This window comes from Ctenopharyngodon idella, chromosome 1 (genome assembly GCF_019924925.1).
Source record: "Ctenopharyngodon idella isolate HZGC_01 chromosome 1, HZGC01, whole genome shotgun sequence".
NCBI classification, from domain to species: domain Eukaryota; kingdom Metazoa; phylum Chordata; class Actinopteri; order Cypriniformes; family Xenocyprididae; genus Ctenopharyngodon; species Ctenopharyngodon idella.
In genome coordinates this window covers 30547084-30572151 of record NC_067220.1, presented here as the reverse complement: position 1 = coordinate 30572151, position 25068 = coordinate 30547084, and the positions used below count along the sequence as shown (strand labels likewise).

The window sequence follows — 25068 nt, the reverse complement described above, 5'->3', positions numbered from 1 at the left end:
AAAAATGAACAGATGGAGATAGGTTTATGGTAATAGCGATGGGTTTATGGAAAGGTTCGGGTCAAGTCCATTCTGAACTAATGAAGACGAGTGACATGACTTATTCTTCAGGTTCACATAGTCTCAAAATGTCACTCAAATGGTGCCCTTTCTTTTAAACAATTCTTGGCTTCTGAACAATGGTTTTGAAAGTTCAACAATATATTATGAATAGCTAATTCCCAAGAACTAACAATTCACACAAAGGAATTAATAGCGCTATGATTGACAGGAGAAGAAAATCCGATGCTAAACAAAACAAACAAATAGAGAAAAAAAAAAAAAATAGGGGAAGAGAGAGAGAAGTAGTGAGGCAGTAAAATTAGGAAGCACGAAGCAGCGTAGAGTGTCCAGACTGATAACAACCCATGTTTGAACACACAGAATGCCCAGGTTAAAGTACAATTATATTAACTCTTATTTATGCATAACTAAAAAATAGGACAGAGTTAAGGTAGTTTTAGTGCAAAGACTTTGTCCACACAGCTTACTAATTCATAAATTTTCAGCATGATTATTTGTGTGCACTAGTTACAACTGTATAGTATTATTTCCTGATTTTTATTATTCATTAAAGAATTCAAGATGGCGGACATGGCGAGAGAAATTAATTTTTTAAATTTCATTCACTGCCACTGTCTTTTTAAATAAAATAAATAAATAAATAAATAAATAAATAAATAGTTCACTGTAATTTAAAGTAGATTGTTTAGCCAATATTTGCACATGCTGTGTATTTGTTAGGGATGTGCACTATGACTAATTTCATTAACTTATTTAAATTGACATTTTGTTGTAGACTGAACTATTCTAACAAACCCACAGAAGACAGTCAATGTCTGTATGTGTGATCCATCTGAAATAGACAATCTATGAATCAAACAGTCAAATCCTATACTGAATGCTGCTAAAAAATATATGCAGTGTACTTATATAATATATGTGATTTGTTTATCTCGCATTAAGATCATTGCATATTAAACTTAAGTGTTCACTTTATCAGCATTAACCAATATAGACATATTTATTAAAATCAACTGAATCAGTAGGCGTTGCAGGGTCAATAAGTGCAAACTCAGTAGCCTATTATAAACAAAATTCCTCAAATAAAAACTAGCCAAAACAAATTGGCACATGTCAAGGTATTGTTGTTTGCATCTGTGTTAGAACATGTTTGTGTATGAAAAGCAGGCTACCTGTACACGTTGACAGGCAGCAAAAGTGCAAGAAAAGCTTGACGTGTACCAGCAACTATACATTATTTATTTATACCTGATTTGTTGTTGTAAAGTAAGTTTCACTTATAATGTTTCCCCTTTCATTTGGTATAAAATTTCATTTTAGTAGGACTACATGCGACAAAACATTAAGACTTGTGTCCTCTTCATATAACAGCTCTGATGTGACACTGAGGGCACAGTTAACCATCAAACTAAATTACGAGCAGGACTGTGTTTACCAGGCCATCCCTTTGTCCAATCTTTCCTGTTCCACTCACTGATCTTTTCCAGGCCTCTGTTCTTCCCCTCTCTCCCTTGCTCATTCTTTCTTGATTTTCTTCCCCTAAGGCCTCTTTTGGCTTAAACATCTCCAAGTTTATTAAGCACAATATTTTTTGTCAGACGAGCATGACATCATTCTCAAACCTCTGGGCTCAGTATCGGTATTAATTCCATGAATGCATCAGAGATATGATCATTTCTGTGGAATACCTCTGCAGCCATTCCAGGGCCACAACACATCTACATGCTAAACTGGGATATAGGTCTTTGAAAACTCACTTGAGACAGATAAGGCCACAACAAATCTTGTTCTTGCTAAGCAAGTGGAAGAACATATGCTAATTCATTAGAACAACTCTAGAGAGAGTGTACTAAGCAAATCAAAAAGGAGAGGCATCAAGCATAACTCTATAGAAGGTTAATTACTTTTGGTGTCACCAACCAACCTTCAATCTTAAAGGGACAGTTCACCCTAAAATGAAAATTCTGTCATTAATTACCTGCTCTCAAGTCATTCCAAACCCATAAGACTTTCTTTCATCTTCAGAACACAAATGAAGATCAGACATCACACGTCATCACCACATTCTGTCTAAGGCTATGCAGAGTTGTAGACAGTCACCGAGCACCGCAAACAAACAGCAGCCATCTTTTACAGTTCCTCCTGAACCAAAACAATGGGTTTATGCTGCGTTATGCCATAACTACCGTAATTAAGAGATGAGAGACTCTGATTTATGTGTTTCTATGGCAACACTATCAACAATTAAATGAATCTGCAGCATTTTGGAGGTACAAGTCAGAGCTCTTTAAGTTGTTTACATTCATTATTATTGTAATGTTATGTGCTTTGAGACATGATGTAATTTAACACCGTCTCTCGTAATGCTTTGTAGACTCTGCTCTGGCTGTGAACGTTCATGCGTTTTGAAGGAGGCTTGGCTTTAGAGAGCGCTCTGAAGGGAGGGTGGGACCTTATGCATTCAAAGCTAGCTTGCTATTTCTAGCCTCTCCGAAATTGCCTATCCTACCTTTAATTTAAGCTTTTATTTGCTTATCAACAACTGAAGAGAAATATCTAAGGTTTTATATAAAAAAAAATAAAAAAAAATCTTCATTTGTGTTTTCAAAGATGAATAAAAGACTTATTGGTTTGGAACAACATGATGGTGAGTAAATTATTTTCATTTTTGGGTAAACTATCCCTTTAATTTTATGTAAATGCAAATGAAAAGGATACAGTATGTTCAATGGGTTGTACTGTCAAAAAAGGGCTGCAAGATATCAAAGAAAAATGTAATATGCAATAAATCATTAAATAATGCAATATGCGATACGATAATGCTTCAAGTGTGTAAAATCAATTTAAATAATAAAATATTTATAAAGATATTTATCGGGTATCAGACGGGACCGATCCATATCTGATATTGTGCGTTTACTATTGTGTTACTGTTAAGCCCCACAAAAGGCACAAAAAAACATTAAAAAGCACCATAAAGATTACGTGCACTATATTCCAAGTGTTCTGAAGCCATTCCATAGTTTAATTTGAGGTACAGATGAATATTTAAGTCGTTAAATTAAAGATCACGTATATGCCAGCTGCGGCTGTCAGTCATTCTCAATTCAGCATTCAAACTGCGTGTCGCGTTCGGTTACGACAGTCAACAGAATGAAACTCTCTCCAAGATGATTCAATGTTTCTATTATTATACTTCATCTGTAGACAAAAATACCGGTAATACAATACGCATCAATATATCTTCACTTTGTGCTTTGAACTTTTGCAGAGCGCTGCCGTTGCGTGCTGTGACTCCATGTTGCTTCGAGCGCATCATTCTGCACACGGGATGCGCATAAGCGCTATGTGCCGCTCTGTATGGAAGCCGTTCATATTATAATACTTTTGCGCAATGAAAGGTGGTAAATAGCCTTTTTTTTGTTCTGTCCTATCTATCATATGTTGCTGCCTCATTAAAAAAAAAAAAAAAAAAAAAAACTGCGCTATAAATTTAAAAGAAATGTCTTTTAATTTTATAGTAGGCTATATATTTATATATAGATATATTTAGTTTATGTCATGTATGATTCAAACATTCATGAAAAGCAAGTCATGAGTCATGGATGAAGGAGTCAGCTGGACTCGTTTATTTTGAATATCTACCAAGCTAGTGAAGCTATTAGTTTATTTGCAGTTGTTGCACTGATGCACGATTATTTAATAAATATACATTTGTGCCTGTTTGCTATATTGTTGTACAAAGTTAGGAAAGTAATGTTTAAGTCAAGCCTGATGCCTTGCACAAAAGAATGATCCAAGTCTCTTCCACACAGTGAGGTATACAGTTTATTATGTAATTCAGCACTGTTTTTTTATTATTACTTGAATATCGGATTGGTATCGGCCGATACTGAATCCCAGATATCGGAATCAGTATTGGAAGTGAAAAAGGCGGATCGGAGCATCCCTAACCAGTACCACATTAAGTTCTCTTCCTCAGCTTATTGAGCTCAATGCTTTAATTAAGCATGACGCACGTATGTAACAGTCACGTGTCCAGTCTATTCTCTGCTATCTGCATCGACCTAAAATTTTGACTTTTTGTAACTTTTTGAAGTATTAAAATAATTCAGTTATTGCAAGCTGTTGCTACAGTACGCATTGTGATGTGAACATTTGCAATATTTCAATTAGGGCTGTGCGATTAATCGTAATTGATTTTTGATTCTGATTTTAAAATCCAATGATTATGAAAACAAGATAATTGAGGTAAAATAATTATTCCATGCCGCATTCCATCCATCGCGCCTTCCTTTCCTTCACAAAGGGTGCGCTTTCATTCCTCACTAAAAGCTCAAACTTAAAGGGTTAGTTCACCCAAAAATGAAAATTATCCCATGATTTACTCACCCTCAAGCCATTCTATATGACTAACTTCTTTCAGATGAACACAATCGTAGTTATATTAAAATATATCCTCTTCCAAGCTTGCTAATGGTATGAGAGGGTGTGAGATTTTAAAGCCCAAATAAGCGCATCCATCCATCATAAATGTAATCCATACAGATCCAGAGGGTTCATAAAGGCCATAAAAGCAAAAGAGTAACCCCTGACCCGACCCATGACGTATTGATGAACGCGGAAGTGCAGAGGATGGACCAAAACAAAACACAAAACAAGCTTACGCTGCTGCTACGTCCTACATCCTACGTTGCGTCAGAGGTTACTCTTTTGGCGTAAATCGATGTGTACGGCCATCTGCCGGAAGCTAGTTATTATAGTTTATAAAGTTTTAAATATGGATATTTTTCTTACAAAAAGCCATCGCTTCACTTCAGAGGGCCTTTATTAACCCCCTGGAGCCATATGGATTACTTTTATGATGGATGGATGCACTTTTTTGGGCTTCGAAATCTAACGCTACCTTCACTACCATTATCAAGCATGGAAGAGACAGGATATATTTTAATATAGCTCTGATTGCGTTCGTCTGAAAGAAGATAGAAGATGACCTAGTCATATACAGCTAGGATGACTTGAGGGTGAGTAAATCATGGGATAATTTTCATTTTTGGGTGATCACTTTAACATCCAAATCAAACCATTTCTAATCTGTGGGACGTTTTTTATTAAACAGTGTCATTAAAAGCGCATTAAGCTGGAAAAGAGACCCTGTTCCCCAGGTAGCTTTCTGTGTGCACACTCCAAGGGTAAGCAGATGGGCTTTGGATACGTGCTTAAACACGTACACACACACACACACACACAAAAAAAATAAATTAAAATGCCTTTTTGGAGAGTATTCACGTAAACACAGTGGGTTATGCCTTATGTAAATGGACAGTTGAGAAAGAAAATGTGTGTAACAGTAGGCTATACTGGATTCGTGCATTAGCTCTTAAAATGATAGCAAGCCTAATATTCCTGCTGCAGTCTGTCATTAATGATAATCAAACAACAAATGACAAAGGAAAATCACTCACTGATCTTGACTGAATAACTTAAGTAGGTTTAATAAGGATTAATCTATATTTAATGTGTACAGTAAGACTGTGCACTGTTATTTTACATTTGATATTGATAATTTCACTGATATTTAAAAATACTCATATTGTGAAACAAGACTTATCATATCGACCATCAATAAATGTGTTAAATAATCGTGATTTCAATATTGACCAAAAGTAATTGTGATTATGATTTTTGCCATAATCTAGCAGCCCTAATTTTGATAAATCGTGCTGCCTTATTTCCATCGGACAAAAATATATAAATGAATTAAATTCTGTAAAACATGGAAAAAGAAAGTTAGATGTGACATAAGACCTTGATACAGAACAACCCACTAAATGGGCTGTATGTCCCCTCACAGCCTCGTTTTTATTTGGGTAAAATGAAATAGTGTCTACCTTGACTAATGCCTATGGTGATGATCTTTCATAAAAACACCAACAATAAAACTTGCTGTTCTTTGCAATATGGCACAGCATCTGCATAACACATGAAACTCATTTCACTCATTTCTTTTCCTAAAAAAGTAAACTTTCTTCTTCCATGATCTCATATCCACTTTAATTCTGTTTTAATCAATATGACGATGTTTGGCAGACAAAGCATTTAGATAACTTAGATTTTTGGCAAACTGAATCCTTGGCATGAGTTGAGAACATCTCACAGACACTTAAAAAATGTAAAACGTAACACATAGAGATTGGAGGACTAAACAATCTATTTGTTTTGCTTTGAAGACATCAGTGTACAGCTTTCTGCTTCCAGTATCCTGAAATGTGGAAATAATTTTAAGGCTTCAGCAGAGTAAAAATCCTGCAGAAGCTGATGTGCATTCTATTTGTTTCCTATCAACAGTGACGAACAAGGATCACATCTCCCCTGGGGAGAGGGGAGGATACGAGGACAGGTCAAGAGGTTGTGTGACAAAAACTGGCAGCTCTGCAGAGGAAATGGACAAAAACAGGAGTGCATCCTCTGAGTCCGTCTCATCCACTGAGGGATTCCTGTTCCACAGCAGCTGACAGCCTGGTTGTCACACGTCTCTCTGAATCAAGGATTCCATGGCCAAATACATCCTCCCAGACTTTCAAAAGGTGGAAAAATTAGGCATCAAGGCTAGAGTTATAGTAAAACTTTCCGAATTTCAGACTATTCATTTGTGGATTTATGAAGTGGCATGCTTTACATAATGAACAAATTTAATTTAGAATTTTAGCAACATATCAACACACATACATAGAGCACATCAAATATGGCAAATGGAAGTTCAACTGTGCTTGCTTGATGCATGAGAACCATGTGATTTGTTCTCCCACTTCCGGTATTTTGGCGGTTACTCGACACGGGTAAATTGTAATTTGAAGTGTCAAAGTTTTGAGTGGACTTTCAATAGAGGGATATAAGTCTCTTTGGTTTCATTAAAAATATCATTCATTTGTGTTTCAAAGTTAAAGAAAAGTCTTCTAGGTTTGGAACCATGTCAGGGTAGGGTAAACTATTCTTTTTAAAAACAAGCTCTGTTTCCATTGCTGCAAATCAGTCCTACTGCACTAAATGGTCACTGCCAATGTCGTCATCAAACGTAAGAATTTCAGTACACATAAGACAAGTGGTTTGGCTGATTTCACAACCACAAGAAAAACAAGCACAAGTGAAAGAACTGGACCCTTTCATGGTTATTTGCCTCAGGGACACGGCCAATTCTCTTTAAGATGACAGTTGAATGTCACTTTAAAAAATGATACTAGGTTCCTGCCTATTGAGAAACTTTTTTCTGAAAAATATAAAACAAGCTTATTGTACAGTGTCTTTATGAAATATTACAATGATTGTGAGTCATCTGACCTTATAGACTTTTGACATGCCTTATAGTACACAATACAATATGTAGGGCATTTGCTTTTTTAAGTTTTATGTTTTACTGCCTATCAGAGTCTCAATTTGTTCTCTGCAGGGATTCTCTCAGTCCATGACCATGAGTTAATTGGTCATTTTTGCAGTAAAATGTTCTTAGGTCACTGCATGTGCATTTGTATAGGAGACCATAATGTTGAAGTCAATTGAGTGGTGAGCACTGGGGCAAAGCCAATCACTACAACATTAAGAAATACTCCGGATAAATCCTGCTTCAGAAAGTCAAATGCCAGTGATAAGTGAACCAAAGTATGCATGCATGCCAAGTTAAACATGGCGACCAACTGTTTGTATAATATTCAGTTATGCCAAAATTGTTGTCACGTAATTTTGTTGCCAACAAAACATTAAAAAAAAAAAAATGTAACTTGTTACTATAGACAGTAAGCTGACCAATACAGATATTGAAATGCTTAATTCCATAATATGCAATAATTCAGAATTATGGCCATGGAAGCTGCCTGTTAAAAGGATGCATACTTCAATTACATTGTAATAACACAATGTTGAGTTAATTCAGACCATCTAAATGGAAGTACATCTAATTTGCAAGCTAGCTGCAGTTTGCTGTTTTTACTTGAGCGTACAACCAAAGATAAGATGCTAACTAAAGGTGTTTTCACACTTTTTGTGTGGGCTGGGGTAGGGCTGCATGATTCTTGCTAAAATGTGATAAAAGATATTTTTTCCATATTAATCAGAGTTTTTTTTTTTTTTTTGTAAACTAGCCGTGACATGATGATTCTATTTTAGAAACAGTTTCTATTTTTCTGCGACGTCGTGGCTGGAACAACACAAAGTAAGACAATGATAATCTCAGGAACTGTTTTTGTGCTTTATTTAATGTAAAAAGCATCTAATGTGACTTTGAATATCATTTTGTGTGTCTTTTATAGCCGTACTGAAAGCAACAATGGACAATTCACCTCAGATCTTCAAAATGCATGAAAGGAAACAAGAACGAAAACTGTCAACTCATTGTGAACAGACAAGTGAATTATATGACAGAAAATGTTTCAGTAACTCAGTATATATTTTTAATAATGTTAAAATGGTGTAATATTCATGAATTTTATTAAAAACGCTGCTCCAAATCCACCAATTAAACTGACTAATCTGTTCAGGTCTGCCTCCTTGTACATCACGTGAGTGACAGTGGAACATCGTAAATGAGGAAGAGAGGAGAGAAGTGATCGGGATTTATGAATCATTCGCAATCTCTGGCCTGATTGGTGAATTAATAGTGTTTTGTTTTACACTGCGTGAGTGTGACCAATAAATTTGACTGATACAACAATCCAAGGTGTTATAAAGTAAATAAGTGAACGTGCACGTGGATGCAGCGTGATCTGAATACAGGGAAATACATGCAAGGTAATTGCCGTCATTTGAAAAGAAGATTGCATTAATGTATAAATCGAGATTGTGATCTTTTATCGATTAATCGTGCAGCCCTATGCTGGGGTACAATTTCTGTCAAGTCCAGGAGCTTTGCAGTTCATATGAATTGCCCATCCTAAATCGTGAACCTATCAACAACATATAATTTGCATCTTTGCATACTCCCACCACTCAAGAGTTATTATAATATAATGCATTTCTCACAGGTTTCTAAACATTATTTTCAAATTTACAAAAGTATTCTTTGGCTCCTTTCATCCTGATTTGCTACCTAGTTACAGTGGTACAATGTACATTAAAGACAATACAGAGAATACATATAGTATCAATATAAATGGGAAAAATGTTGTGAATGAGTGTGGAATCATGGGAGTTGTTGTCTTCACCTCTACAGCTGGTGGAAAGCAATCCGACGGGACTCGTGTTCATGGATGAGCTAATGTTTTAAAGTTTATCAACATTACTGTGCTATGAAGCAGGATGCGGCCGAGAGCCTGGGACATTATAGGTTGCTGTTTTTATTATGCTTATATGCCACAGTCAGCCAATGCTGCTCCTTTCGTATTGTTTATGCATATTTTACGATTCAAGTTATGTTTAACGTTTAACTTTGTTACAGTTATGTTTGATCATTTAAATTCACATTATTTTATTTCATTCTAATGAAACAGCCACAAGTGCTGAATTACAGGTCACTTTATTTGAAAAAATTAAAGTTGTGGGGTAACGCAGCACTGTCAAAACAATCATACTAATAATACAGTGTGTTAAAAGTCATGTTAACGTTACTCTGTGTGTTCACTCGGTGGCTGACATGAGACACTTTCGATATTAAATCAATATTAGGATATATTAATAAAAGCTGGATGACTTGTGTTGCTAAATGCATGCAATTCATTTTAAAACATTGTATGATGGAGAAAATGCTGTACTACTGTTACTACAAATAAAGCTCTTCCTCAAATAAAGCTCTTTATCTATGTTAGCCACTTGACAAAATAGCATTGTCTGATTTACTTTTTGGGTACAAACATGTTACTCACAGTAAATAAAGAAAAGAAAAGATTCAAACAATAAGAATAACCGTGTTGAGCAATATAACAAAGATTAGTTTTCTATTGATAAATGTATCCGAACAGTTGCTCACCTGTCTAATAAAACACATAATATATTAGCATCTTTGGTGTTTCCATGGTTTCTACTGAAGTAAAACCGAAAATCGAGGGTAACATGGGTATGATGCCATTGACAGGCATCGCATTGACATGGGCCATTACACTGGTTAAAATAGCTGATTTCTCTGGATTTAAACATTGTTGGAAACATTTGGGATAATGCAAGTACACATGAAGACTTCAGATGCAAAAGCCTCTAAGTGCCGTTTAAAATTTTCTTCTAAAATGAGCGTTTTTATCAGGCTCCAATATTTAGGTTCGGTAATTTCACTTTAATGGCATTCAGTAAGTCCTCTTCATTGCCATTAAAGTGAAATAACTGAACATAAACATAGGAGCTTGATAAAAATGATCATTTCAGAAGAAAATTTCAGATGGCACTTAGAGGTTTTTGCAATGGAACTCTTCACATGTAAGCAAAATATATAGGCTAACATTGTTCTAGTGGTTTTTGGATATTTTATTCCAAAACTCTTACATATTGTGCCTTTAAGTACAGACAGCAATTGAATATGATATCTGCTGAATGACAGCACTTAAAATTACAAAACACTATGGGAACAAAACAGCAGACAAAAAGGAGAAAAAGCATTTGCTTGTTTTTTCTCGATGGAAACTCGTGAGTTACCTAATTCAACCTCTCCAAATGGTTAGTTCATCTAAAATGTGTTATTATTGGTTGTTGGTTATTGTTTTATGTTTCCTTATGTTTTAAGCCAAATAAAACTAAACTAACCAATGCATAATTATTATGTGGGCAGTGGATGTGTGGGATTATGTATCATGAGCCTGCCTTGCAACCTTTGTGCTTCTTAATTTAGCCATATTTATAGTGCAGCATTATCTAGAAGCTGTGAAATAAAACTATGCATCATGCACAGGGCTGAAAAAAGAAAGAGGAACGAACCACATATCTTAAACCTTCAGACAAAATTTGCTTCAGCATAAAACCATCCAGCACCTAAAAACTCTTGGTCTTTCTTTTTTCATTTGTACAAAAATGTACTGCTATCAGAACAAATACTCATATTAAAGATAAGTCTACCCAGACACTGCAGATCCTAATAATTCAAACAAGTCCAAAAAAGGTCTGAACATCCAAGGCGTAATACGCAAGCTTTATTTTTAGCCAATTTGTTCTGCCCTGTTCTAAACTCTAGAAAAATGAATGCATAAATGGGAAGAGGCATAAAATGTTTACAATAGGCCTTACACGTGGAGGTAAAGGGGAGGGTCACATGACAGAGGTGATAAAGCCACAAATGAAGATGCAAAACTGCTGATGTCTGAACTGTAAATTGACTCAGTAATGTGGCCTTTTAACTTACATAAGTGCTGCAAAAAAATCCTAATGCAAACAGATCAAAAAGCAGACTTTTGGGACACATAATTCATGTAAATCAAAACCCCCAAAAAACTGGATAACGTCAGCAAACGTTATGCCACGCAAGCTCATTTCACCAAATTAACCATGTTACTCTCGAGACCAGCAAAACTACTCTAGCAAAGTATCACGCATAAGTGGGAATAGGAATGACAGTGTGACCTTGACAAAAAAGGAAAAAAAAAAAAAAAAAAAGGGTTGATGATGTCACATATATGAATTTCACATAGACTGGAACCACAGGTTGACTGAATGGCTAGCAATTTCATTTAAAGCACACATTATAAAATGACTCGACACTTACGTTTTGTGGCATTGATGAGATTCTTTCCATCTTTATATAGCTCTTTGATAAATCTGCCGGTTTTGTCCAGCTCTGCTTCATGAGCTTTGATTTTCTCCCTGAAAGCAGGACTGTCCAGGTAACACTCACTGAACTCCAACGGGTGTAACCCCATTTTTACTGGATTCAGCTAGTTTACTGACTAGCTAGCGTTTAAATCCCGTTAGAAAGCGACCAGCGAATGAATAAAACTGGTCAAATGAAGAAACAAAATTAAAAAAATTGAACGGAAATTTGTACTAATGATCTACTAACGCGTCCTCGTATAGTTAAGTACGACCAAACGTGTCGGGACTTCTCTTGGTAATAAAACTCTTTCCAAGTAAACTTGTTCCTGTGTAAATATGTCCCAGGATCAAACTCTCGCAAGATAAAATAAAACAGTTATACGCTACACGGATATTTGTTGAAATAAAGGTAATAATGTCCAGTCAGGTTTTTGGTCCGCGAATGACAGTCGAGCGCAAGTCTCCTCCCGCCGCGTGCAGGACTCTCGGGTTTTTTTGGCATCACGTCATCACGCTTGGCTCTCTTTGGAAGACAGTGATATTTTGGGGAACAATGGGCCGCGGGAAGTGTTGTTGTGGAAATTAACATCTGTTCCAGGTGTATAAATCATTCAGCATAAGTATCAGATTTTTGGTTTCTAAAAAAAAAAAAAAAAAACTATTAATATGATAATACTAATGGGCTGGTCAGTCAGTAAATCTTATGTGGAAGTGGAACTCGAAAATAGCGGATGTTGTTTCCGACCGCCTGGTTGTACTGAACGGACCTGCAGTACAGTAGCAGTGTAGCTATGTAATCTAGAGATAAAGCCATATAAAAAATATGTTTAAAGCGAAGTTTGGGGTTTAATATAGCGATAGGCTGGAGTCGCAGGGACAGTGATAAATATACATACATCCCCGTGATCGTGTGATAGCAAGCCTGAAACAGGTAAATAAAATCATAAATCAGCCTTAACCTTTTTAATCCAAATTTTGGAAACGTTACAAATAATGCTGTAAAAAAATGTTAAATTAATTATGAAAATATGAATAATAAATTGCAAAATGCATTTATTCTGGTTTCCAGTGGGGGAAAATTATAATATTCAACGATGTTATTCCGATATATGAAAATCTTTTCTCTTGTCACCACATCACATTTTCTACAAGTAGGCCTACTAAATCTACTAATTTTTGGGATTAACAGATTTGTCAGATTAAATATTAATAATTAATACTGCTTAATAATTAGCCATTTTTATATTATTTTATGTTATATGATATTATATTTACATTAATAAATATAGATACTAGCAAACGTGTTACAAAAACGTGTTACAATTCACAATAAATGATTTTGTATATTTATATTTGACAATGGTGGAATTGTGTTTCTATTTATTTTTTGCCCCCAAATCATTCTGTGTCTATTCAGGTTTTTCAGCTTTAGTAAGTGATACATAATTAGCTCTGTCATTCACAGAAAAGATGCCTAATGCCAATACAAGACCGAAGAGGACGAGGCGTCATAGACGAACTCAGAGAGAAGATGCTGCGAGAAATGAGCTGGTGTCTAGATCATTGGAAAGTGCTCAGCAGTGTCTGTTCAGTCAGGACTATGGCACTGCTTTTGTTCACTATCTTTTGGCTCTAAACCTTGCCCCAGCTCTAAGAGACTTTGCAAATGTAAGCTTGTTTTTTTTTTTGTTTTTTTTTCTTCACGATGCTTTCACGTCTGATTACTGCAGCAACGTATGGTGGAATGGTATCTTTAAAGTTATTCAGGCTTCAGAACCTCTTTTGCAAAATCTGTAAAGGTTCTTTTTTGTATTTACAGGAGTCCTTTAGATTCACTCTGTTTAAATGGGCTGATGAGCTGGACTCTCTTGGGCGCATCCAGGACCTCTTTGATTGCTATGAACAAGCAATGGAATTGTTTCCAGTGGATGAGGTTATAGTGAACAGCATGGGAGAGCATCTCTTCAGGTTATTTATTTATTGTTTATTTTGTCTGTTATTTAGTGGTTTAGTCTTTGTAAACTAAGAAAAGTCATGTTCATTTCATCAAGATTATGTAATAAAGTGTTTTTCATGTCTTATTTATACAAATAAATGTATAATAAATACACTACTGTTCTAAAATATAGGGTTGGTGATAACACTTTAGAAAGAGGACTCTTATTCTCACCAAGGCTTCATTTATTTGATGAAAAATAGGCCTACAGTAAAGTAGTAATATTGTGAAATATTATTACAATTTAAAAGAACTGAAAATGTAATAATAAAGCTGAATTTTCAGCATCATTACTCCAGTCTTTAGCGTCACGTGATCCTTCGGAAATATTGAAAACAGTTGTGTCGCTAAATATTTTTGGAAACCGAGATACATTTCTTTTCAGGTTTCTTTTTTTAAAGAAAGTTAATTTTGTAAAAATAGAGACATGCATTTTAAAGCATCCTTAAAGAATAAAAGTATTTCTTTCAGGAAAAAAAATAGAAATAAAAACCCCAAACATTTTAATGGTGGATTATTTACAAACATAATTAATCAAACATAGTCAATTGTTGAATTGGTTTCTTTTGTTTCAGAATGGGATTTCGGGATGAGGCTGCTGGGCATTTTTACAAAGCCCTTAAACTCCGACCAGACTTCCCAGAGGCGAAGGAGAACTTTTACCGTGTTGCAAACTGGTTGGTAGAACGTTGGCACTTCTTAATGCTCAACGACCATGGGCGGAACCACAAGTACCAATTGGCTATTAAGAAAGCTGTTGAGGGAGGATGCAGCTCCGTTCTGGACATCGGAACTGGCACCGGCATCCTCGGGTGAGATTTTTCAGGAACTATTACATAACGTTGTTATTTAACAAATGTCTGCTACAACTGATATACAATGGTGAGTGTAGTTTGACGCTGTTTGGTTGGTATGTTAGAATGTGTGCAAAGATGGCAGGCGCTGCTGAGGTCTATGCCTGTGAGCTGTCAAAGACAATGTATGAGCTGGCATGTGAGGTGCTCTCAGCCAATGGGATGGCAAATAGCATCAAGATCGTTCACCTGAAGTCTCTGGACATGGAAATTCCAAAAGACATTCCAAATAGGTAAGGAATTTCTTCATACAGTTAACCAGATCTATATTGACATGGTTTTAAACTGGAAAAATAACATCTGTGTTTTTTTGCAAGAATATTTTACACTATCTTTCAAAAGTTTGGGACCCCAGTAAGATTTTTAAATGTTTTTGAAAGAAGCCTCTTTTGCTCACTGAGGCTACATTTATTTGATCAAAAATACAGTAAAATACTAATATTATGAAATATTATTTCAATTTAAAATAGCTGATTTCTATTTTAATTAATTTTAAAATGAATTTTTATTTCTGTGATGGTAAAGCTGAATTTTAACCATCATTAATCCAGTTTTCAGTGTCACATGATCATTCAGAAATTATTTTAATGCTTATTTGCTGCTCAAGAAGCACTTCTTCTCAGTATCAATGTTGAAAACAGTTGTTCTTAATATTTCTGTGGAAACTGTGCTATATTATAATTTTCAGGATTCTTTGATTAAAATAATGTTGTTGTTTTTTTTGTCTTTTAAAAAAAAACAAACTATTTAATGAGTTCTTGTTGAAAAAAAAAAAAAAAAAAAAAAAAAAAATATATATATATATATATATATATATAAAAAAAACATTATTTTCATCAAAGAATCCTGAAAATTATAATATCATACTGACCCAAACTTTTGAATGGTAGTGTATAACTTTTACTAAATTTGTAAAAATATTGCATTCATGAAAGCAAATTCTGACCGACTTAAGTAAATTTATAGTAAAAAAATTAAAATAAAAAAAGGTAACTTTACAATGAGGTTCATTAGTTAACATTAGTTAACTACATAACATGAACTAATAATGAACTGCACTTCTACAGCATTATTAATTTTTGTTAATGTTAATTTCAACATTTACTAATAAATTATTAAAATCAAGAGTTGTATTTGTTAACATTAGTTAATGCACTGTGAACTAACATGAGCAAACTATGAACTGCTGGATTTTTATTAACTAACGATAACAAAGATTAACAAATACAGTAATAAATGTATTGCTCATGGTTAGTTCATGAAAACATTAACTATGTACCTTATTGTAAAGTGTAACCAAGTAATATTTCCATGAATGTTTTTGGCTGCATAGTGCATTGCATGTTTGTTTTTATAAAACTTTTCAATCATATAAACAGTTCACTGTGGTACCTATAGAAGATAACGAGTGTGTTGACCTGTATTATGTTCCTTTCATTAGAGTGTCTCTGGTTGTAACAGAGACAGTAGATGCAGGGCTGTTCGGTGAGGGCATTATTGAGAGTCTGATCCATGCATGGAAGCACCTACTGTTACCTCCACCTGTAAGTCACTTTCTCAATGATTTCAGTATATGTATGCAGTATTGACTGTTCTGATCAGCAAACCTACAGTGAGGTCACATGATGCTACAAACTAAACTCTGATTATAGTGTAATCCTTTTATACAAATTACTTTATCCTGTCTGATCCGATGTTTATCCGGCCATAGTCAGTGACTAAGAGATTTTTGTCTCTGTCTCTCTTAATAGCAATCTTGGGCAAAAAAAAAAAAAAAAAAAAAATCATACTTTGCAGTCCTAGAACCAGATCCTTTTTTGTAATTCCTTACTTTTAAATATGTTAAGCTTTTTCAGTATCATTATCAGAGAGTAGCCTCAAGTTACATCAATCAGGCATAACATTATGACAACCTTCCTAATATTGTATTGATCCCCTTTTGCTGCCAAAACAGCCCTGACCCATCGAGGCATGTACTCCACTAGACCCCTGAAGGTGTGCTGTGGTATCTGGCACCAAGATGTTAGCAGCAGATCCTTTAAGTCCTGTAAGTTGCGAGGTGGGGCCTCCATGGATAGGACTTGTTTGTTCAACATCCCACAGATGCTCGACTGGATTGAGATCTGGGGAATTTGGAGGCTAAGTCAACACCTCAAACTCATTGTTGTGCTCCTCAAACCATTCCTGAACCAATTTTGCTTTGTGGCAGGGCGCATTATCCTGCTGAAAGAGGCCACAGCCACTAGGGAATACCATTTCCGTGAAAGTGTGTACATGGTCTGCAACAATGCTTAGGTAGGTGCTACATGTCAAAGTAACATCCACATGGATGGCAGGACCCAAGGTTTCCCAGCGGAACATTGCCCAAAGCATCACACTGCCTCCGCCGGCTTGCCTTCTACTCATAGTGCATCCTGGTGCCATGTGTTCCCCAGGTTCACCACTCCACCTTCTTCCATTGCTCCGTGGTCCAGTTCTGATGCTCACGTGCCCACTGTTGGTGCTTTCGGCGGTGGACAGGGGTCAGCATGGGCACCCTGACTGGTTTGCGGCTATGCAGCCCCATACACAACAAACTGTGTATTCTGACACCTTTCTATTAGAACCAGCATTAACTTCTTGAGCAATCTGAGCTACAGTAGCTTGTCTGTTGGATCGGACCACACGGGCCAGCCTTCACTCTCCACATGCATCACTGAGCCTTGGCCGCCCATGACCCCTGTCGCCGGTTCACCACTGTTCCTCCCTTGGACCACTTTTGATAGATATTGACCACTGCATACCAGGAACACCCCATAAGAGCTGCAGTTTTGGAGATGCTCTGACTCAGTCGTCTAGCCATCACAATTTAGTCAAATCCTTACGCTTGCCCATTTTTCCTGCTTCTAACACATCAACTTTGAGGACAAAATGTTCACTTGCTGCCTAATATATCCCACCCACTAACAGGTGCCGTGATGAAGAGATAATTATTCACTTTACCTGTCAGTGGTCAGATGTTATGCCTGATCAGTGTATATTCACATTTAGCCAATAGGGACACCTAGTGGCTACCCGAGATACATGCATTTGTTTTAAAATGTTTGTGAATCTGTTTTAAAATCAACACTGTACCATAACAGAGCTTAACAACAAGGATTTTTTTTTTTTTTTTTTTTAATTACCACTTCCACTGATCCATAAATGGATTATGGAAGCTTGTTTCCACTATGCAATAAAAAAAATAAATAAAATAAAATAAAAGATAATTGCGAGTTTGCATCTCTCAATTCTGACTTTTTTTCTCAGAATTGCCAGATAAATTCGCAATTGCGCATTATACATTCAGAAATTGCTGGTTATTAACTTGCAATTGCGATAAATAAAGTCAAAATTGCAAGATATAAACTAGAAATTGTGAGTTATAAATTCCAGTTCTGAGGAAAAAAGGTGGACATTGTCAAAAAATGTCAGAATTGCGAGTTTATATCACACAATTTTCTCAGAATTCCGTGATATAAACTCACAATTGCGAGGAAAAAAAGTCAGAATTGTGAGACAAAAAGTCGCAGTTACCTTTTCTATTTTTATATATTCTCTATTTTATATATATATATATATATATATATATATAATATAGTAGCTATAAATGATTCTTCATTTTAAACTCATTTGTACTAATTATTAAAACCTTCCCACAGAACTTTCGAGAGCACTTATCCAGTCCCTCACTAACGGGCCGTGTAATACCTGCCGGCGCAACTGTGTTTGGAGTCGCTGTTCAGTGCCGTGAGATCCGTAGACACCACAGGTGAGCGACCAAAGCTGTTCATGCATGAGTGACACATTGTGAATGTCAAAGTTTATATTACATTTCTCTTTAAACAGTTTAAAATAAAAGATAAAATAACAATTATCAAAGAAGCAGGCTCTAGAGTGATCTGAGAAAGAATACAGTGAACATTCAGTGATTGAATTACTAAAAGCATTACACATCTTAACCATCCAATCAACCCTCTGCAGGCTGTGTGTTTCTTCATTGGGAGGCTTGGATCTGTCTGCAGTAGGACAGATCTACAGTCCTGTTAGCTGTTCGGCTGATACTGAGGACAGCACAGAGCCCTATACCACTGAAAGACTGAGCCGCCTGCGTGGAGGATACGTTCAGCTCACACAGACTTTCACAGCTCTGAACATAGACTTCAATAATGTGCAGGTATTGAACTCAGTCAGCATATAGAGCCATGTATTTAGCAGTACAATGCTGAACTAAAAATGTCTTTTGATAAGGAAACAAGTCTCAAACAGGTCACAATGATGTTGGAAGAAAATGGTCAAGAAACAACACGACTGAAAAACCTAAAGTGACATGAGCATAGTAAGTGGTTCTAAGCATTCTCTGTGTTGCAGGAGCTGGAGGGTCTTTGCTCCAGAGAGGTGACGCAGCTACGGCTGTGTGTGACTCAGGAGGGTATTCTTGATGCTCTGGCAATATGGTTTCAGCTACACCTGGACCGGGACAACCACCTGTCCACTGGCCCACAGGAAGACACATGCTGGGAGCAGGCCATCTATCCAGTACAGAGTCCATTCAGTAAGAGCAGCTCTATGTATTGAAGATGTAAAATATAGAAATTATAGAGGTGTAAAGAGGACCATTACTCTAGTGCTACTGGTTCTGAAGCATTTTTATAATAAATATACAGAATATCTGGCATCCTGAAATGTAATTATCCTAATTTTAATTACAATTATTTTAATATATATATATATATATAAATATAAATATAAATATATATATATATATATATATATATATATATATATATATATATAAATAATGGTGGTCAGAATTATTGGCACCCTTGGTAAATATGATCAAAGATGACTGTAAAAATAAATCTGCATTGTTTATCCTTTTGATCTTTTATTCATAAAATTAGCAAAAATCTAACCTTTCATTGAAGGAAAAGAATTTAAAGTAGGGGGGAAAATGTTTTTCTCCAAAACACGTTGGCCACAATTATTGGCACCTGTAGAATTTTTTATGAGTAAAATATCTCTGAAGTATATTCCCATTCATATTTAAATTTTTTAGCACACCAGAGTGATCATGAGCATGAAATTGTCCAGCCATGACTTCCTGTTCCACAGGAGTATAAACATGAGGAAACACAAAGGCCAAATTCCCGTAATCATTCGTCACAATGAGTAAAACCAAAGAATATAGTTTTGATGTGCAGCAAAAGATTGTTGAGCTTCATAAAATAGAAAGTGGCTGTAAGAAAATAGCTAAAGCATTGAAAATCCCCATTTCCACTATCAGGGCAATAATTAAGACGTTCCAATCAACTATAGATGTTACAAATCTGCCTGGAAGAGGATATGTGTCTAAATCGTATTAATGCGTGGTGAGGAGGAAAGTTTGAGTGGCCAAAGACTCTCCAAGGATCACAGCTAGAGAATTGCAGAGATTAGTTGAGTCTTGAGTCTCAGAAAGCCTAAAAAAAATTATGAAACAGCACCTACATCACCACAAGTTGTTCGGGAGGGTTTCAAGAAAAATCCTCTGCTCTCATCCAGAAACAGTCTCCAGCATATTCAGTTGTCAAACACGACTGGAACTTCAAACGGGACCGGTTTCTATGGTCAGATGAAACTAAAAAAAGAGCTTTTTGGCAGCAAACCCACCAGATGGGTTTGGTGCACACAGGGATAAAAAGTACCCCATGCCCACGGTTAAATATACTGCTGGATCTTTAATGTTGTGGGCCTATTTTTCTGGTGGAGGTCCTGGACATCTTGTTCAGATACATGGTATCATGGATTCTATCAAATACCAACAGACAAAAAATCAAAACCTGACCGCTTCTGCTAGAAATCTTATAATGGGCCGTGGTTGGATCTTTCATCAGGACAATGATCCAAAACAAACATCAAAACCAACACAAAAATGTGTCACTGAGCACAAAATGAAGCTTCTGCCATGGCCATCCCAGTCCCCTGACCTGAACCCTAAAGAAAATGAGTGGAGTGAACTGAAGAGAAGAAGCACCAACAAGGAGCTGGGAATCTGAAGGATCTGGAGAGATTCTGTATGGAGAAATGGTCTCTGATCTCGTCAGGTGTTCTCCAAACTCATCAGACATTATAGGTGAAGACTCAGAGCTGTTATCTTGGCAAAAAGAGGTTGCAAAAAGTATTGAATAAAAGGGTGCCAATAATTGTGGCCAACGTGTTTTGGAGAAAAACATTTATTTCATAATGTGATTTAATTGTTTTTATGTGATAATTGTTTTTTTGTTGTTGTTGTTAAAAAAACATAGTGTTTCCCCTTTTTCTGCAAGCCTGACAGTTAAATTCGAACTGACGATTTCATCTAGCACCATTTTTTTGTGTGTTCAATATGCAACATATGAGGTTGAGACTAATACATAGCTGTCTATTTGCGTATTAGTTTTGCATTAGATTTAGTGATTAGTCCTATTTAGTGAAGATTACAGGTTTAGCTACAGCCAGTTCTCATGTTTATAGGTATTTTGAATAATAATATGTGTGTTCGAATTGAAGCGGTGCTGCACAGACCGATCGGTGTATGACATCAAAGTACCGTGAGAGCGATTTGAAAGCATATGGAGCCGTCTGCTCTCTAATTGCTCTCACGGTACTTTGAAGTCATACACTGCTCAGTCTGTGCAGCACTGCTCAAACACACCTAATGAACTGACTTTAATTCATGTCATTCCTTAGTATGATGAGTATTGTAAATTGTATTACTCTTGAGTTTGCCATGAATATAGCCTTTGATGTTGGTATGGTGTTAAATAAATAAATAATTAATTAAATTCATGTCGTCCCTCAGACACTGTGAAATGTGGTGATGAAATACTGGTGGAAGTTTCCTGTAAGGACTCTTATCTGAGGCTGTGCTGCGTTGCTATCGTGAGAGACGGACACACATTTCATATGGACAATGTAACTAAAGGACCTTCCAAAATCCCCAATGCAAACCCTGAGTCAGAGCTATGCAGTGCTCTGGCTGGCCTTCAAACCAACCAGGAGAAACCTTCTCGTGCTTTTATGCTGGAGTCCACAGAGATCGCCCTCCTCAATAACACGGCATATCATAACAGCTTCCAGAGGGCCATGAGCAAACTTTTGGTTTCTTTAACGTCAACTAGGAGGTCACAGGAATCAGACACAGAACTCGACCCAGTCTATGTGCTTGATGTCTCTGAGGGCTTTTCTGTGCTCTCCTTGATGGCAGCCCAGTTAGGCTTCGATACAAGTGAAGATAACCAAATCAGCCCTGGATTGGTTCAAGCCTACAGCTCAGTTGAGAAGGAGCATCACCAGACTATGTTGAGACTGCTGGCCAAAGAAAATGGTGTGCTTGAAAGTGCACTGGAGTTCTGGTTGAGTCACGTGGAGGACGATTCTGCAGTTTTTCAGCGGCCATCCATCGAGAAGCTCTGGAGTGCCATAATACTTGACTGCATAGAGACCTGTGGTCTTATTAGACAGAAGCTGTTGGAGAAAGCAACGTTAGCTAGGTAAGTGTAAAACATACTATGGTTAGTTATTTTCTTTAGATTTGCTTACAGTTCTTCTTGTGAACATTTCAGGTGTTTGTTGGAGGACGGTGGACAGATTTTTCCAGAGCGCATTGTGATCCACGGCATGCTTGTTGAGTCAGACACGCTGCTTCTGGAAAGCGCCGTTCAGGGAACAGAGCCGACTCTTGGGTTCAACATCGCTCCATTCATCAATCAGTTTACAGTATGTTCTTCAGCAGCTCTGTGAATACTGTGCTCACTCTTCATCTCATCTTTGTGTATGAGGTCCCATATTTGTTCTCTGGCATTTTGAGGTTCAATGTAATGCAGACTTTGTTCACACTGCGACCAAATCTGATTTGTTTTATAAATATAATTTACAAACCAAATCTATACATCTACATTAGTTTCCATATTAATTTGCAAATGCTTTATTTAAAATTTTGGTTTTGCTCATTTCCATCATAACATTTCGCCATTGTGCTTAATTTGAAGTGCATGAGATGACATAAGCATCAGAGCCATTACTGATTTTTTTTTTTTTTTTTTTCATATTCTTACATGTGCTATGTCCCAAAACTGCTCACTTATTCACTACTTCACAATTTACTACATATCAAATGGTATCAAGTTCATTATATGGGGAAATAGTGAGAAAAAATTAATGAATTTACATAAAGCTGTAAACACAACCACAAATTGTATTGGACATTACATATTCAGTTTTGCCATAACAGGAATCTATTACATTTTAAAACACATTCAAATAGAAACATTATTTAAAATTGTACAAATATTTCACAATATTGCTGTTTTTACTGTCAAATAGATGCAGCCTCAAGAGTATGAGACTTCATTCAAAAATACCAATCCCAAACTTTTGATTGGTAGATTGTTTCATGACTACCTGTCTGAACAAAGCCATGTTGTGTTGCTTTATCTTCATATGACAAGTCCTTCATGAGAGGAATTTGTCCTCTGCATTTAACCCATCCAAGTTAGTGCTCACACATTAGGTGCAGTGAGTAGTGAACACACACACTCACTTTTCCAGGGAGCAATTGGGGGTTGGGTGTCCTGCTCAAGGGCACCTCAGTCATGGGTATTGGTGAAAGAGAGCGCTGTTCATTCACTCCCCCACCTACATTTTTCCTGCCAGTATTGAGAATTAAACCCGCAACCTTCAGGTTACAAGTCTGTTTCTCTAACCATTAGGCCATGACTGCCCCAATTATGTAACGTTTGCATTCAGTTTGTTTTACTTTACAAACTCAAGGGCACATTCTAGTGCAGATGCCAAAATGGGGTCTTTGCTGTTTTTTTAGGACCTATTGAACTGAATCTCAGTGTACATGTTAAGTTCTCTACCTTGGGCACCAAAATGACCCGAAACAGCCTTATTGTAAAGCTGTTTTATGGAGTATTGTCAAATGCCATACTTCCTTAACAGAAACAACTGGTTCATGTCATACAGTTAGAGAGATATTAAAGATTCTCAGCATATCAAAGGTCACATTTTCCACTTCATGCCCCATTGTATTCAAGCTCTATATGGACAGGGGTGAGAGAAATTCAATGACGTACATGCTATGGATTTCTTTAAATTTGATAAAGTGTCTCTATGTGTGTTTCCTCATTCAGGTACCTGTTCATATGTTTTTGGACCTGTCCACCCTTGAATGTACACATCTTAGTGAACCAGTAGAACTCTTCACACTAGACCTCATGAACAACACTGCCAATTACACCGACAAAGAAGTCAAAGTGAGTTTTTGGTTCTGGTTCTTTGCGCTTCTCTCTAGTAGTGTTGTTATTTTGAACTAAAATCATTTTTGATAACTGAAATAAAACCATTAGATGCAAAAGTAGTAAAATTACTAAAACTAAAATAAAAATCAAGCTAAGTAGAAATAATAATAATAATAATAATAATAAAAACTTAAATTAAATGAGAACTGAAAATATAAAAATAAAAGCTGATTCAGTATATTTATAAATACTATAAATGGATTAGCATTTCTCATCATTGTGATTTACTGGATAAGGATATATATATATATATATATATATATATATATATATAAATTTACTCACAATTTATACCAGATAAAATATTTTACTGCTTGGTTGGAGAAAAAAAAAAAAAAAAAGATTTTATATTTCATATATATATATATATATATATAATTTTTGTTTTTTGTTTTTTTACGACACTTCACGACTTTTCCAAGTCTAGAAACAAACAGCTTTGTTTGACTTTATCTTAAGGTGCCTTTTATTCTTTTGCATTTGTTAGGTGCAGGTCAGCACCTCAGGCAAGGTGACTGCCATTCCCTTCTGGTACCAGATCCATCTGGACTCTGAGCAGAGCGTCAGCACCTTCAGTGAGGACTCGCACTGGAAGCAGGCGGCGGTGGTCCTCCAGCAGCCCCTGGCAGTCAGCAGAGGAGAGTGGGTCCGGCTCAGCATCCGGCTTCACAAGAGCAGCATCTCCATTACAGCTGTTAAAGAGGAATGGCTGGGGGCTGATGAAGTCATTAGGGAGGCAGAGCCTGTGACCAGTGACTCATGATGGGAGGGATTCTGTACCGATATATAGTTTAACACACTCCAAAATCTGCTGCTAATGGGCAATTATTTAATTGCTATATGGTAAACAAGGTTATTATTTTTAGCAACAGAACACATTTTACATTAAAATAATTTCACCATGACTGTGTGGCTTGATGCTTCTTGTAGGTATGTTTAAAAGGAAAGTTTGCCCAAAAATGAAAATTATTTGAAATCATTTACTCACCCTCATGTTGTTCCAAACATGTATGACTTTCTTAATTCTGTGGAACAAAAGAAGATATTTTGAGAAACGTCTCTATTTGGTTACCAATATTCTTCAAAATATCTT

The 25068-nt window shown here is 36.2% G+C and overlaps 2 protein-coding genes across 3 annotated transcripts in view; one reads left to right on the top strand and one right to left on the bottom strand.

Annotated features, from left to right (window-relative positions):
- arhgap10 (Rho GTPase activating protein 10) overlaps positions 1-11971 on the bottom strand; it is a 65658-nt gene extending 53687 nt beyond the window's left edge. Inside the window, exon 1 of the mRNA XM_051909269.1 lies at positions 11735-11971. Coding sequence (XP_051765229.1) covers positions 11735-11888 — 154 coding nt within the window. The 5' untranslated portion in view covers positions 11889-11971. The remainder of the gene's footprint in view (positions 1-11734) is intronic.
- A 295-nt stretch (positions 11972-12266) lies between these two features.
- On the top strand, positions 12267-24880 carry prmt9 (protein arginine methyltransferase 9). 2 transcript variants are annotated; one of them, XM_051909253.1, is made up of 13 exons: positions 12267-12379; positions 13247-13449; positions 13601-13749; positions 14353-14589; positions 14697-14864; positions 16073-16175; positions 18312-18421; positions 18634-18826; positions 19021-19204; positions 21473-22163; positions 22236-22389; positions 23808-23930; positions 24463-24880. In XM_051909253.1, the coding sequence occupies exons 2-13, from the start codon at positions 13252-13254 to the stop codon at positions 24736-24738; spliced, it is 2586 nt and encodes an 861-aa protein (XP_051765213.1). In that variant the 5' UTR covers positions 12267-12379; positions 13247-13251; the 3' UTR covers positions 24739-24880. The 2 variants fall into 2 exon arrangements, with proteins under 2 accessions (XP_051765213.1, XP_051765203.1); XM_051909243.1 differs by lacking the exon at positions 12267-12379 and adding an exon at positions 12445-12712.
- Positions 24881-25068: the final 188 nt, after the last annotated feature.